This window comes from Pavona decussata, unplaced genomic scaffold, assembly GCF_977016875.1.
Source record: "Pavona decussata unplaced genomic scaffold, jaPavDecu1.1 SCAFFOLD_48, whole genome shotgun sequence".
NCBI classification, from domain to species: Eukaryota; Metazoa; Cnidaria; class Anthozoa; order Scleractinia; family Agariciidae; genus Pavona; species Pavona decussata.
The window spans coordinates 4480650-4497906 of record NW_028145470.1 but is presented as its reverse complement, the minus strand read 5'-3'; the positions used below and the strand labels follow the sequence as shown (position 1 = coordinate 4497906).

The 17257-nt window shown below is 38.9% G+C and overlaps 1 protein-coding gene across 1 annotated transcript; it reads left to right on the top strand.

Moving 5' to 3' along the window:
- Window positions 1-6838: 6838 nt before the first annotated feature.
- Window positions 6839-15407, top strand: LOC146481897 (uncharacterized). The gene is made up of 5 exons (XM_085108033.1): window positions 6839-6970; window positions 10450-10668; window positions 11137-11299; window positions 12663-12716; window positions 14227-15407. Exons 2-5 carry the CDS (start codon window positions 10456-10458, stop codon window positions 14442-14444), a joined length of 648 nt encoding a protein of 215 aa, XP_084964159.1. The 5' UTR covers window positions 6839-6970; window positions 10450-10455; the 3' UTR covers window positions 14445-15407.
- Window positions 15408-17257: the final 1850 nt, after the last annotated feature.

Here is a 17257-nt window from a genome sequence, read left to right as displayed (position 1 = left end):
TTGTTTTGATACAAACCTCACTGCTTTTCATATGTAGATCATGTTGTTCTTATGCTAACTAGTTTGCATTTACATATGAAAATAGTGAGGTCTGTATCAAAACAAGGTCACCCCCAGCCTCGCTTCCAATCCAAGGCCAGGTCACTAAACACACAACTGTAAAATGGTCTATTATCCGGGAGATTACAGACATCATACATCTGGAGACCAGAAGATACGCCTCAAAATCTGGAGATTACAGACATAAATCTGGAGACCAGGAGATACGGGTCAAAATCTGGAGACTCCTGGATTATCTGGGAGAGTTGATAGCCCTGCATTTCCAAATTCCAATTCAATCTGGAGAGTACCCTATGTTGAAAACGCACATTTGACCATCTTGTCATGGAATTATGTGATATACAAATCAGTACAACTTTATTATTTAGGTAGGTAGGTAGGTAGGTAGATAGGTAGGTATTTTATTTATCCACATTACACGGATGAGTACAGGACTCGTTTAAACGTGAACATGCCAAATAACTATCAATCCAGTACATATTAAAAATATTAAATAAATAAAAAAACAAACAAAGAATATTCCAAGACCAACAAATTATACTGAGGGGAAAACTTTTCATTTATTTATTTATTTGTTTATTTATTTACAATTACATTTATTTCTTAACTCAATAGTTCTTCGTCAATATTTATTGTGTCCAGCTTTCGGATACATGAGGGATCTTGTTTGTTCTCATCCCCTTTTCTCCTCCTCTAATTTTTTTTTTACCTTAGTAGAAATTAGTTTATTGTCTAAGTCCCTAGTTCTGGTGTTCTCAGTCATTGGAAAACATAATAAAATGTTTTTTTTCCTAGAAGCTCTGTTTTAGTGTAAAACATTTTTTAACACTTTGAACAAAAATTTTAATCCCTGAGAGGATTTTTTTTACATAACATTGCAAAACAATAAAACTGATGTGTTATTTGCCAATTATACAGTATGAAGTGGTACCTTGATTTAACAAACCTCTATAAAGTGAAGACATCGGTAAAACAAATGATATTATCCAGCCTGGCCTTTTAAAATGTATGGATCGGAACCTCAATATAACAAGATGCCTGCTATACTGGCATTACGCGTGATGCTGGGGCTGATTCATTTATTCCAACTGTATGCTTCGCCGATTGATAAAACTATCCTTGCTAATGGAATAGTTTGAGCCACGACGATCGCGTTACATTGTTTCCCTTGTATTACGCGACTCAGACTATCATCGGAAATTTGTGGAATTCCATTACGATAACGTAAGCTTCTCAATGACCTCTTTAGTCTCGCCTCGTGGTCTAAGACTGTCAAACAAAGACGATTCCTTCGCCATGAACTTACCAATTTCCACCGTTTTAAATGTCGAGTGCTTCTTAGAAGTTGTTCTTTCGATTCACCGCTTCAAACTGGTGAAATTTCCGTTTAAAAACGGCACACTTGAGTCCAGAACATGTTAACAACATGGCGCCAAATTTAATCTGTTTTTAATAAATAGATCAAATGATGCGTTGACGTCACACAGGTAGGGGTGAGTGGGTCCCCTCCCTCGCGATTTAAGCGACAAGAATGGATTTTGATTGGCCTGCTTCTGTTGAAGACAATCAAAACAATACATCCCGAGTAGGAGAGGGGTGAGTTTTATGAATAAATCAATGTACAGATTTGTAGCTACGAGGAAGAAAAAAAAAAAAAAAAAAGAAATCAACCCATTTTTAGACACGGTATGCCCCTTCAGGGCATCCCGCGTAATGAACCAATTTCCCTAGTCCCTTTGTAGTTCCTTAAATCAAGGTTCCACAGTACACTCGAAAGATTAAAACACTAAAACCAAAGTGAGAATGCTAACACCAAAAATTAATAACCTTTCTCAAACTCATTAATAATTCATCAAGCCAAAACAAAGCAAATCACTACCGTGAAGGAGGTTTAGAAAATTGATCTTAATTATCATAAAATTTTGTGAACTATTGCTTCGAATTTCTCCAAGAATTATTAATAGTTTGAGAAGCTATACCAAACACTTGAAAGAGGGTTTCCTCCTATTTCAAAACACCTCAAAGTTGGTTAAAAAATCTCGGCTGCGCCTCGTGTTTCCAACCTACTTCTCGGTGTTTGGAAATCGGAGGAAACGCTCTTCCTTGTGTTTGATATATTACTTCTCACTTGGCTCCCAAGAGGAGCCAATCTCCTGCTGGAAATGCAATGACCCCTGCCCTACTGGATTCCATTTTTGCTTAATTTCACAAAGGCGTGTGTAGTTCACACCATAGAAATTCTTGCCCCAGTCCTTGAGATGCCGGTCCATATAGTTCACATAACTACCAAGGGAACATCCGGACTCCCTCACTGTGTCATATGCTGATGTTGCAAATTTAAACACCTCTTCTCTTTTTTTTGGATCATGAAGATTAAACCTGCCATATGTGTAAAAGCTGTACTGCGCTGAGCGAAAAGGAAAAGCAGTGGACATTGGCAAATGCTCTGCAATATCACCACCCATGTGAACAAACTCTAAAAGGCATTCTGGTGGAATATCAACATGGGCAAAATAGTTGGCCAAAGATGGAGGGAAAGCATCTATCATTACCCCTTTGACGTAGATGGGTTCAACCTCTTGGTGAACAAAGCCATGACGTTTACTGTACTCAGTTGAAAATTGCAGATATGAAGTGAATGTCTGGGGCGGTGATTCAGTTGTTGGGTGAAGAGCCTTTAGACTTGATTGCACCTTATCCTCGTGAATATCAGAGTATACAGCATCCAGTGTCAGAGTCTTTTTTCCAAAGTAACCATGAATGGCCATGTCAAGATTCAGCTCTTTAGGAAATTTGTTTAAATTCCTGCCAACAGCATTAAACCCTTGTTCACTTTGATCAGCATCATCGTAAATGAGTCGACTCCAAATAAAGTCTTTTGGGCGTGGACATATTTCTAAGGTAACATCAACCAATACTCCAAAGTTACCGCCTCCTCCTCCTTTCAAGGCCCAAAAGAGGTCTGGGTTTTCTGTGGCTGATGCTTGGACGAGTCTGCTCCCATCAGCTGTTACCATGGTAAATGACACTGCCTTGTCACATGCCAATCCACCATATGCACGTGACAGCATACTGTACCCACCACCAAGAATGTACCCACCAATTCCAACTGCAGGGACACACCCACCCACAGCAACATAACCAGTATTATCCAATGCAGCATACACATCTCCCCAGCTCGCTCCAGCCTGCACAGAAACCTTATTCTCTTTAATCTGAACTTGACTCATGTTTGTAAGGGAGATGACAAATCCCTTCCCGTCAGTGGTGGAGTAACCAGCAAAGCAGTGTCCCCCGGATTTAACAGCCACAGTCACACCAGTCCTGGTTGCTATCTGCAGACAACGCTTGATGTCCTCAGTGTTGTTAGGAAAGGCAACAAAGGCTGGATGCTCGGCGCTGTAAGCGGGGTTGTATATCTTCACAGCTTCTTTGTAAAGCTCTGGTTGTTCCGGAGTTACTGCTAGATCTTTCAACTGCTCAAGAGCACCGTGTACTGCACTGCCTTCATGTATCGTTCTAATCGCTGAAGCGCTCTCTAGAAGACTTTTTCTGTGCAATCCACAACGTAGAAAACGATAACTTTTGCCCAAGTACATGATAATTTCAAAAGTGATGTTTTGCTTCCGCGTTCGCCTTCTACAGTGACAAGAGTTCATTGTGTATGTTACCGTAAAGTGTACTTACCCGTCAAATTATCCGGCGAGAGCCTGGGCACAAACGCGTGGGGCTCTCACTTACTTCTTGCAATATTCTTCCGCTTAAAAATGACTTATCAGCCTCTTTTTATAGCAAATTCGAAAATTAACGCAGTCTTGGGTTGGCTGCGTAAAAATCATTCTCTATTTTGTCAAATTACCACTTGCTCTTCGTTTCGTTACTCTTACTTATATTTTCGTAACTTCCGCACTGGTTGAACTTGAATCGAAGCTAACTCAGTTTTGTGGTCAGTTTTGTTTTCCCTGTCAAACTTTTGCAATAGCACTCTTCGTTCAGCTGTTTCTACTGAGAATTCTTAAAGACGCTGATAACTGTTTCATCGGGTAATTACCTTATTATAAGAGATCGTGTTACGCAAACGACTTTGCAACGGTCCAGTGCATAATTAAAGTTTGGAATATACGGAGAAAATAGTCTGGAAAGTCGGCTTCGAGTTGTAAGAGCCAACTCAAAAGGGGGAGTGCGTATGTAGACGAAGTTCAGACTGCGTTTAACAAAATACAGTCTAGCTTAGTATACCAAGTTTAATACGAGTCACAGAAACCGAAGCAGTTCAGTAACTCTTTTCAGCTTTCGTATACAGTGTTCACAAGGCATATAGCACGGACTTGATATCCATCTTAATATCTGACTCGCTTATAAATCCATACGTCACCTATCTGCAGTTTCACTTTGAGTAGGCTAAAAGCATATTTCTGTGATCGATCGAAGAATCAAAATAATGGTTCCAATTTTTTTTACAGTTACCTTACTAGTGCACGGAAACTAGTGTTACTGTGTAGCACGAAAATTTTGCGGGAGTTTTATTTTGCGGATTGGCGAGTTTTTGTGCCGGTTTGCGGGAACAAATTTTTGCGGTTCGAGATGACTGAAATTTTTGCTGGGAACTAATTTTTGCGATGCTCTGTTCAAGCAGCTGAACATTTGAGTGGAAGAAAGCTTAATACTTTTAACTTTTATTGCACGGTATGTTGAGTCACAGATCACTCTTCTTACGTATTAGAGACATATCACTATAATACCTTACTGCATAAAGTGACTGAACAACAACGAAACAAAACAAAAAGCCTACCTGGCCTACTATGCACAACCAAGCAGTATATTATTTTACAAGAAAGCAGTGTGAATGTTTGAATTACCCGTAGCTGAAACCTTTCTAAGCATACGGAGGGGTACCCTGCGAGCAGAGGCCCTTCGATCCTCCTAGATAAGTCGGGAAGGGGAAGGAAGTCCCTTCCTCTTCCCGACTTATCTAGGAAGATCGAAGGGCCTCTGCTCGCAGGGTAACAGAGGGGCTTTCAAGTGAAAGATGTAGCAAGCTGATACAACTTTGAAACCTAACTGGGAGCGGCCTGCCAAAATGCAAAAACTTCGCCCTACTGTAACGCAATGAGGCAGACTCAGTCGATGATAATAACACTCTTGTTCAGTTGAAGTTTCAAGAGTTGAAATAACTTCTGTGCAGGCCGCCGCAGAAGCGCCACTAGAGCATGGTTGGTCTGTTTAATTCCAACGATATCGCTCCAATGGCTCAGACCTATTAAAAGTGGAGTTTTTAATTTGACTGAAGGGAGTTAATTTTTGCGGAGTTTTTATATATTTTGCGGGTGTTTTTTTCTGCGGGAACTAATTTTTGCGGATCGAGGTCAATCCGCAAAATCCGCACAAATTAGAACCCGCAAAATTTTCATGCTACACGGTAATTATCTTTTTACATGGATGACTAAGATGAATATGGATTGCAACCTGAAAAAATATGCCAATATTTTCAAGTTCTTCTCGTGTATTTTTAACCTCGTACGCGTCCTACACCTGCATGCTGCACACGCGTTCTTTGGACTCGTCACGCCTCCTCCACCAACGGTGGGGGCAGGAGGAATGCGTGACGAGCCCAAAGAACGTATGCGTAGGAAGCTAGTATATTTCGGGCAAATTGCTAAAAACTTATCGTGGTTTGCTCTCCCTGGGAGAAATTACTTAATATTTCTCTCCGCTCTGTTCTGAGAGAAAATTCATATTTATGCAAAGGTACTTTGTCAAATGCGGTTTGGGCACTTTTCGCCAAAATATAGTAAAATCACGTGACACTGCCCCTTGAAATCAAATAACTGGCCCAAGGTGCTTTTTTTATTCTTCTTCTTCTTCCTCTTTTTTCTTGAGATTTTCGACTGGCGTAACTTTACGTGTGTAAAATGAATGAAATTTGTAAGTGATATTTAAGAATATTAAGAGGCGTTCCTCTCGTCATTTAAGAATCCAACTTGCGTAATCATTTTCTCAAGGACCACTTCATCAAGATGTCGACCAATTTTAAACAAAACCGGCAGCTGCTTAAATAATTCAGAAGTTCAGTTCATTCACCCACATGCAAACCTCATTCCCTAAAAATTACAGAACCAAAGCTTCTATAATCACCCACTTTTTACTAGCATAACGAGCTATCCTGACATTATATTTAATAGATAGGCCCACCGAATCAAACAATTTTCGTCTTAACATTAGGTTGTTAAAATAAATAGCCGTAAAAGTTACCTTACTAGTGCACAGAGACCAGTATTAATTATCTTTTGGCGCGAATGGCTAAGATGAAAATGAATTGCAACTGGAAAAAAATGGCCAATTTGTTTTAAGTTTTTCTCGTGTAGTTTGAGGAAATTGCTAAAAACCGCTTGTAGCTTGTTCTTCCTGAGAGAAGTTAGGTAATATTTTCCTACACGTCAGGATACCTGAATTTGATTAACGGTCATGCCACCTTGCCAAGTCCAACAGGCAAGTGATGCAACAACGAATTATATTGAAAACATGTCGTTTCGTATTTTATGAAGAAGGAGGAAGATATCCTGATTGGCTAACTTGTAAAAAAAACTTTGTAAAAATTTCAAAGGTTTCTTACTACAAAAAGTTACAAATATTTCTAGATATTTCTATCAGGGACACTAATTTACACTGAACAAGTGGGTGCTGTATTTCAAATAAGTATACAATACATATTCATCTAATGACACAAACGCAGCTTTATTTTTCTAGGAGTAAATTACTACTGATATTGTTTAAGCTGCCAACTTATTCCCTAGCAACTACTTCTGAGGTAAATTACAAAATAGGGTGGAAGGAAGGTTACTGATTAGTTTTGAGAAGCTTTTCCAAGTGATACCGCCTCTTAAAATCTTCATATTGACAACTAACAAAGGTAGGGGAGCTATATCTGTATATCCCCCTTTCATACCTTAACATGCCTTACTAAATTTCACTGGGCTTAGAATCATTCAGTTCGCCAAAATCGTTGTCTTAAATGGCCTTGAACATTTTCGCGGGAAAAATCTGATTAAGGTTACCTTATACCATTAGAGGTTTTAGAGGTGTCTCGCGTCCAAGCGATGTAGCGCGTCAGGTTTAAACTGTAGATACCTTAACCCCTATATCAAATTAAAGCTTATAGGGCTGGCTATCAAGCTATACCAACAATTTTGAAATAAAACGAATTAACGAATTTTTCACGACCACTAAATGCGAGCGTCGGAATCACCTTAATCCAAATTCAATTTTTTTTTCACACGTACAACGAGATTTAGTACAGAACATAAAAACAATAAACATTTATATTACAAAGGGGGATTAAAAAGAATTAGGATAAATTTGTTTGGTTTAGTGTTAACTTCCCTCATCAAAACCACTTTTACAGTTCTACATCTAAGAAGAAGACGAGTAAAATTTTCACATTTCCTTTTGGTGGACGTCGAAAATTTTCACTGCGCGAAAATTGGAATTTAAGTATCGAAAAGAAAAGGAATGCGAATATAAAAAGCACAGAGTTAATTTCATTATTTTTGTTCCTGTTTAATCGGAACTACTTATATAGTTTCCACATCTTTGTGCTATAGAAGGCAAGTAACATTTTCGCATTTCCCAGCTTTTTCTAGACGTCTTAAATTTTCACTGCGCGTCGATTACGCAACGAGAGAAACAAACGCGCTAAATTAAAAAGGACGAAATTAATTACATTACTTTTTCTTGCGGTTTAAATGGTACCATACTTTCAAGGTTTGTTCAAATCAGCAATCATATTGGACAACATTTATGGCAAAAAATTGATAATTCAAAGAGTCAATTTTTTTACACAGTGACTAAAACTAGCAATCTATTTCAAAGATTTTCCGTTACGTCGACCAAACTCAGCTATGTATTTCCGATCAACAATGACATAACAATCGATTTTTATCTTTTTTTTCGCTTATTTAAAGTGACGCTTGAAAAGGCAACTTCGTTAGCTCTCGGCTTCAATATTTTATTAAGAGATATTTTGACAGCAAATCTGTGGTGTTTGGAATTAGTGTTACAAAAAAGACGTTACTTTGTCGTTTTTGGCACCTGTTTGAAAAGTTCAGGAGCACGTATGTTTGGCCGCCAGGAATATTTAAGGCCCTTTTACCCAGCGATTTTTTGTACAACTTTTGTCGCACTTCAAAACAAATTTTTCTCGCGCGAGGCTGTAACCTCAAATTGCACTTGTAAACCAGCTGCAATATCACTGCGATTTCAGCGCTAAATCGCCGTTCGTTCTCTGAAAAGTCCTAAAAATTTGTATCAAGTTTCAAACATGTTCGACACAGCCGGCCCTGCGATATCACGGTTAGACTTGCGCACGACCAAGGTTGGATCTGACAGTTTCGCACGCACAAAAAGACCTTTACTATCTACAAACAGGCTCAGTGGGTGTGTTTTGTGGTGTTGAGTTGAGTATAACGCTTAAGTATATATATTTTCTTAAAATAATCTCTTTGTAAATGAAGGAGAATTAAAAAGTGGAGCTTCATGTATACGCTAAGATTGGCTGGTGACTCAGGAGACTTCGATGTAGCGAAGGTGTGATGATGCACTTGTGAAACGAAAACACATTTGCGGCCATTAGTGATCGCGCACATTTGGGAGTTTGTTTTTGTTTTTTATTTTTTTCGCCCGATAAAATCTTGACCTAATATCATTGCACAAACATTTTGTCCTAACCTGATGCAATGGCTAAAAACAAAAACGTTCCAGAAACCGAGATATAAACCTTCTCTATTTAATTATCACGAGATTTTAACATGGGAGGGAAATTTTCAAGAATGCTGCTTTGACGCAATGCCAATATTATCTCATTAACGGTAACGATTTCATTTTTTGCATTCACAAAGTAGCGAATCCCCTAGCAACAAACATGTACCAATTTACGACTGATACATTTGTCAGGCTGGAGAAATTCCAGGCCAAACACTGCAGACTAGCAAAGTTTTGGTATTTTAGTGTTTTCATTTTCTTACGAAAAATTATGGACTTCGTGTTCAATAGTTTGGTTAGCGTTTCGCCGTTAAAGAAAACTCGTCAGCAAACCGTTAATAAAGAGTGTTTGTTTGAGTAAGCTTAACTATCTCGCTCCCGAAGGTAAACACAGAGTCATATAATGTTATACATTCTATCTTGTCAAAAGTCTTTCGCGAAAACGCTAGTGTATGATCACTCAAATGATAGCTACTGAGCAATACTTTCCTGTGGTGCTGTTTATTATGCTGTACACTGAGATGGTTCTAACGTTTGAGTTTGTAGATGAAATCCTAAAGTGTGATCATTAAAATGAAAGCTACTGAGCAGTACTTTTCAGTTCAAATGACACTGTCCATTTTGCTGTAGAAGATGAATATACTTTCTTAAGACTTAAATGAGTGTGGCCATAGCTATTAAGTATAAATCTTTAATTCCAGCTGGGTAGTTTCCAATGCAAAGTCTACGGATTTCAAGTTGATAAACCATGCTGCGTGGATTCTTGTTGTAATGCAAGTACTAATTATTTTGCAGAGCTCTCAATATCTTAGTTTATTTGAACTTGTTTTTAATTAGCACTTTAATCAGCTGACGCAAACAACATATTGAGAAACCAAAACAAGATCTCCAAAAGGAATAATTAAAGGTTAGAGCTGTAAATTCGCGCATTTATAAAGTCAGTTGAGTAACTTCAGCTAAGGCCCACATTTGATAAACATCACCTAAGGTTTATCATTCCCATAATTATGCATAATAATCATAATCATAAGCATAACCCTAATCAAAATCGCAAACACAATGATAATTATGATCCATAGGTCGCTAATGGGAACCAAACTTAACCAGATTTGATCATTTTAAAATCTTTTCATTTCAGTGAACGTTGAAAGAGACAATCTTCTTCAGTTCCTTCTTTGGATATAAATTTTTTTGACTCGTAATTTTGCTGCCCAAATAACACCAATTAACAGCAAAATATGTTTGTGTAAATAGCGTTCACACTTTAATGATCCCAATACTAAAATATTGTCCTAGTATGAATGCGAGAAAAGTACTACTATCAGGAGTCAAACCTAAGACCTTCCGATTACTAGTCCGGATGCTCTACCACTGAGCTACTGCCTACAGGAGATCAGACTCATGGGAGCTAAGGCTATTAAACTAGGTTCATGGGACAAACATCCTGCATACTGCTAGGATTTGAATGTCAATGTGTGGCTTATGCGCAATGGAATAAATGAGATGGTATATGTGATGATATAAGAGAGATGTAAGCAGAAAGGCTAGACTGTTGATATTTGCAAGTTTATATTTTTTTGTAAAACAGAAGGCTGTGACTGACGCAGCTTTGATTTTTCCTTCTCCTCTCAGTTTGCCATGAATCCGATGGTTTTCCTCGTTGTGTTTGCTCTGGGAATCATATCTACAGCAAGCGAGCCCATTCATGTTGAGCGCAGAACTTCCGATTTAGACGATGTATACACTTGTCTTGCGGAGGGATACTTGAAGGTGAAAGATGATTTGGACGGAATGGGGGGTCACGCCGAAACCGATGCCGACAAGCTAAAATGTGCTTGTCACTTTTTTGAGGTAAGTCTCAAATTTAATGGTAAACTCTCTTTTTTTTACGAGTAATCCACTAAGAACCAATATGCAAACACGAATTAGACTGCCAGCCGCACAAAAATTCAACGAGAGTTATGCAGGATGGGTTTCTGTTAAAGCGGTCGAAAACTTAACAAATGTCTTAAATGACAGGCTTCTGTTGAAGCGCGCGAAATCTGGGTAGCTGGTGGGATGTCGTGCGAAGGAGAAAGGCGAAACAGCAGCAAAACCCCTAGGGGAATAGGGAAAAGGTTATTTGAAATCTCTCTTCTGTCTTCGAAAGACTGGTCTGAATGGTTCCATTTCAACGTACCCTGGTAAAGGAGTCCAAGGATGAGTCTTCAATAGGTGAAACGTTTATTACAAAGGGACACGGAACTACATATTATAATCACAGGATAAGAAACCTGTGGACTCATTCAGCGTTTTCAATTTTTCCCATTTTTTTTACAGGCAACGAAAAAGTGCTTCTTGCGAATCTCCTTGGAGCTCGGTGACCAAGCGTCAGAGATGTTTAGGTACAGCGCCCTTTACCATTGGCAGCATCTCGTTCTGGCTCATAAGGCGGGTTTATGCCTTGAAGTGGAACCAGGTAATCTGGAGAAGATCGGAAAAGGTAAGAACTGATAAAAAAAGGCTTAGCAAACTAGAGTCGTTTTATTGAGTGTCGAAAGTAATTTCACGCGCAAAACTTGCGCCACTTTCTCAACGATAAAAATGAAAAGCGAAACCAAAACCAGTCGTGCCTCACTCGCAAGCGCTTTCCCGCGCTTGGCACCGGTTACATGTACTTGCTTCTAGTTCTGATTGGTTCATAATACGCTGTTTGTGCGGTCTGTTGTGATTGACCTTTCATTTGAATGGTCAAGACTGTGTTAATCAGAGATTCAAAAATACAGCATATACTGATGAAAACATTACGAAATAAAACACTTCAGAGTAGACTGTATTTGCTAATTGTTGTGCAAGGCCGTTTATCAAATCTCGCAATCAAAACAAGACTCCATATTGGAAAACAAACTCGGATGAGTTTTAAAAACTTTGTGTTTTAAACTTTAAGTCTCCGTTGGTGCATTAAGAATCACAATTTTAGCCCTGATTTCCCAGAAAAAGACTCTTCGAATCGTTTCTAAATAAAGTTATCTATTCTATCGTTATCTTCTGTCCTATTCAATTCGATTTTACTCCGCTACATACTCTCCTCTTCTCTACTCTATTCCACTCCACTCCACTCTACTCTACTCTTCTCTACTCTATTCCACTCCACTCCACTCCACTCCACTTTACTCTACTCTACTCTACTCTACTCTACTCTACTCTACTCTACTCTACTCTACTCTACTCTACTCTACTCTACTCTACTCTACTCTATTCCACTCCACTCCACTCCACTTGACTCTACTCTACTCTACTCTACTCTACTCTACTCTACTCTACTCTACTCTACTCTACTCTACTCTACTCTCTACTCTACTCTACTCTACTCTACTCTACTCTACTCTACTCTACTCTACTCTACTCTACTCTACTCTATTCCACTCCACTCCACTCCACTCCACTTTACTCTACTCTACTCTTCTCTACTCTATTCCACTCCACTCCACTCTACTCCACTCCACTTTACTCTACTCTACTCTACTCTACTCTACTCTACTCTACTCTACTCTACTCTACTCTACTCTACTCTACTCTACTCTACTCTACTCTACTCTACTCTACTCTACTCTGCTCTACTCTACTCTACTCTATTCTACGCCTCTCCTCTCTTCTCTTCTCTTCTTTTCTATTTTTTTAAATTTATCATGAAGTAGCTTTGATAAAATGACGAGGAACATTCCCCAATCCTATATTGATGAGGATGATCTTCAGCTAAGCAGTGGAGCTTTCCTGACAAACATGATATTTTCAATGCTTTCAAAATGCAAGGCTTCCATTTTTAGTTTAAAAAAATGTTTGAATTTTTTTGTTTTGTTTTCCAGCTGTGCTGAAGGAACGGGCTGATATGGGAACAGAACCAACGCTGGTTAACATAGGTAAGTAGCCAAATTTAGTTCCTCGGAGGAAGGTTTAAGTTATAGGTGGCGTGGCTCTTCCCAGCTTAGCTGTGTTGTCAAAGTTGGTAATAACCGTCTTTGACTTTAATCAAGGGTAGTGCAGTTGGTGCAAAGATGTTGCCTAATATGACTTCCACAAAGGTACCTTTTATACTTGTCAAAGGTGTAATACTTTTGACGTGCGTAACTAAAGAGCGTTTCTAATCAGATAATCATCCCGTATACAACAAGCCTGCGTCGAATAACTGTTCTATTAAAAACAACGAATATTACCAGATCTTTCTGATTTCATTTTGTAACGGCACCAGAGAACGATCTAATGGCCACTTTTTCTCGGGCATGGTTAAATGGCTGTTATTAGAAACTTGATCATTGTATGATGCAGTCCCAGGGATTTGATTGGCTTAGCGGCCATGGTATATGAGCCATTATACCATGCCCCAGAAATAGCGACCATTGAATTGTCTTCTGGTTGTTCTTGCAAAGCGATATCAGTAAGGTCTTGCAATATTTCTTGATTTTTTTAATAAAACAATTATTCCACTCATGCTTGTTGGACATGAGATGATTATAGCCAACTCGGCGCGTTTAGTAAATAAACCCCTTCAGGCGGCTGGTATGTCGGCTGATAATGTCCGCGGCTGAGAGATTGTCCGAAAAATGAATATTTGGCCGAGAGGCGAAGCTTCGAGGGCAAATGTGAAATTTTTGTCAAATCTCTCAGCCGCGGACATTATCAGCCGACATACCAGCCGCCTGAAGGGGTTTATTTACTAATTGTAACCTACCCATTAATTTTCGCTAGCAGTTCATGGCACTTTACAATACTTAAAATAAAAAAATTTGGAAAAAAAATACAAATTAAATTTAAAGGACATTGTTAAAAAAAGATAAGTATCAAAAGATTTCATAAAAACATTTATCCGAAATACTGCGTGAACTAGCCTTCGTAAGAGGCGCATGAAAAATATAGGGCGGGCGAGCCACGCACGCACGAGAGAGACACCCTCGTGTGTCTCTCTCCCTCACGCTCCACGCTTTTTTTCGCGCTCAAAAAATATATAACGCGCCTGCCATGCAGGCTATTCGTGAACTAACAATAATGACATTATAATTACAATCATACATTAATTATAATCACACACTTTTCAAAGAGGAGAGATTAAGAATTTCTAAGAAATTGATTAAAAAAATAAGTCTTAAGAGATTTCTAAAACACGTCTATCGAAGGACTTTTCCTAAGATTCATTGGTAACGTATTCCACAGTTGTGCTGCAACACTGAAGGATCGATCACCATAGGTTTTTAACGGTGATATCGGTACTTGTAAGAGTTCGTTGCTTGAAGAACGGAGACTCCTTAGTAGCAGAGGGTAACGTAGAAGGTCCCTCAAATAGTGTGGAGCAAGATCATTTAAAGCTTTGTAAACAAAGAAAAGTGACAAACACATATCACAAATTAACATTGTGATATTTTTTTTCTCAAACAGAGGGTATGGAGTACAAACAGTGCGTGGGAAAGGCCTTTCGCGGATGCTCCATTAACATGGAAACTTCGTTCGAGGGTCAGAAAGGCAATGTCAACAATCCAACCTTCTACTACATCGAGTGCTACGAGAACGCGAAAAACCTCTGCACAGCGCCCATGCTGAACATGTTTATCAAATTGGGAAAGGTTGTTAAGGGAATGAGGGATGCTATTGAGTAGAAGCATTTGAGTTGGTCAGATGGGCTGGGATACGTTTTCTTAAGATACAGTATCATGTCTGTAGAAGTATTTATCAGAAGTATATATTGGAAAAGTATTTAGTTAATAAACTTGTTGTATTGTATTGTGTCACTTGGAGTCGGTCATCACAATTATGGATTTCATCCACAAAATCAAACGATAGAGCCACAGTTGCTAACAGGAAACTCAACAGCTTTCAATAATATGGTTACACCTTAAGATTACTTCCACAGACTTAAGAACTAGAACCACTTTGTAGAGCATAATCAACAGTACCACAGGAGAGTATTGCTCAATAGCTTTCATTTGAATGGTCACACTTTAGGATTTCATCCACTGACTCAAAAGTTAGAATCACATTCCATGAACCAAAGATTAACTCGTAATCATCTCCAAGGCGATAATATACCAAGTAGTTTTTAAACGGTTTTCAATTGAGTGTCGAAAGTAATTTTGCGTTTGCTTTTGTTTTGCGTAACTACGCCCTGTGATTAGTTAACAAAATTGGCGCCACTTTTCTCAACCAATGAGAAGCAAACCAAAACCAATCGTGACTTGCTCGCACGAGTTTTCCCGCGCTTGCCGCCAGTTACATGTAGTTGCATGCATTGCCGCCAAATATATGTAACTGGCGCCAAGCGCGGGGAAACGCGTGCGGCCAAAACATAATTGGTTCTGGTTTGGATTCTCATTGGTTGAGAAAGTGGCGCGAGTTTTGTTAACCAATCACAGAGCTTAGTAATGCAAAACCAAAGGAAACACGAAATTACTTTCAACACTCAATTGAAAACCCCTCTATTTACCCAGTAAATGTGTAATAAGTAAGCCCATCATTACCATGACCATGATATATAATCGGTATTATTAAAAGATGATGTACTCGCTGTGCTTGTAGTAGGGATAAAATGGGGAAAATAAAGTATATGAAAAGCTGATGGCAAACGATGTAGTTATGTTCATTGTTTTGTAAACTGTTGCATTAAAGGAAGTGTTAGGGTGATAAGAAAAAAGTCAAATGGAGCGTTTTCCAGTTAAATTGCGGAAAACCAAAACCAAAGTGATTACTCTGACCAATTACAAAAGACGTAATCAGCGCAATGAAACAATCAGAATTCGACTTAAAAACGTGTAAACGGTGCCAAGCACGGGGAAAAAGTGTGCAGGCAAGGCATGATTGGTTTTGGTTTTGCTAACTTATATCAGAGCGTGGTGAAATCAAAACAAAAGCGAATTACTTTCGACAAACGCTCTACTCTGACCAATCACGACAAAGCAAACATCACAATGAACCAATCAGAACTTGAAGCAAATATATAAAATCGGCGCCAAGCGCGGGAAAACGCGTGCGAGCAAGTCACGATTGGTTTTGGTCTTGGCTCTAATTGATTGAGAAAGTGGCGCGAGTTTTCCTGAGCACAGCAAAGCAGAACCAAAGTAAACGAAACCTACTTTCGACACTCAAGTGAAAACTGCTCTAATATCGGTAGTCTCCCTCGCAGCCGTACTGTGTCTCGTCACGCAACGCTCCTCCACACACCGAGGAGCGTTGCGTGACGAGACATAGATCGGCTGCGACGGAGACTATAATATCTGTTACCGCCAAACCAAATTTGAGGGCTACGACCCTCGGAGTCCTGTAGAAGTGCTGTGCAAGTGGATGTATGATAGAGAGCTCGAAACCTCAAACCTTTTTTGATCCAAGATCCTTTTTAGACCTTTTAATAATTTTTTTGGACTTGAATGTCCTACGTATATTAACTAAAAATATCCAAATTCACTCCCACAGTGTAACTGACGATGACGGTTGGTTCTGTCGAAACATGTTTTCAAAACCTTGAAGTGTCGTCTTCTTCTTAAAACGTTGTATACGCTGTTCGAGATCAGTAGATACATCACATCCTATCATCAGAGAAAAATGTCAAAACACCATTAACAAAATTCCACTTTTACAGTTCCACACTTATGTATCTGATAGAAGCCAAGTAGCATTTTCCTATTTCCTTTTTGGTGGATGTCGAAAATTTTCACTGCGCGAAAATGAAGGTACGTGACAAAGGGAACGCGAAAATAAAAGGAACAGAGTTAATCAGTTCATTATTTTCAAGGTTTGCTAAAATTAGCAATCATATTGGACAACATTTATGGCAAAAATATGATAATTCAAAGAGTCAGTTTTTTTACACAGCGACTAAAAGTTCTAGCAATTTATTTCAAAGATTTTCCGTTACGTCGACCAAACTCAGCTATGTATTTTCGATCAACAATGACATAACAATCAGGTTTTATCTTTTTTCGCTTATTAACAGTGACGCTTGAAAAGGCAACTTCTTTAGCTCTCGGCTTCAATATTTTGTTACGAGATATTTTGACAGCAAATCTGTGGTGTTTGGAATTAATGTTACAAAAAAGAAGTTACTTTGTCGTTTTGGTATCTGTTTGAAAAGTTCAGGAGCACGTATGTTCGGCGGCCAGGAATATTGAAGGCCCTTTCACACAGCGATTTTTGGTACAACTTTTGTTGCACTTCAAAACAAATTTTTCTCGCGCGAGACTGTAAATTGCACTTGTAAACCAGTTGCAATATTACTGTTATTTCAGTGCTAAATCGCCGTACGTTTTCTGAGAAGTCCTAAAAATTTGTATCAAGTTTCAAACATGTTTGATACCGACCCTGAGATATCGCGGTTAGCCTTGGTTGGATCTGAAAACTAAACGGTACGACACTTTCGCACGCGCAAACAGGCCTTTACTATCTACAAACAGGCTGGGTGTGTTTTGTGGAGTTAAATTGA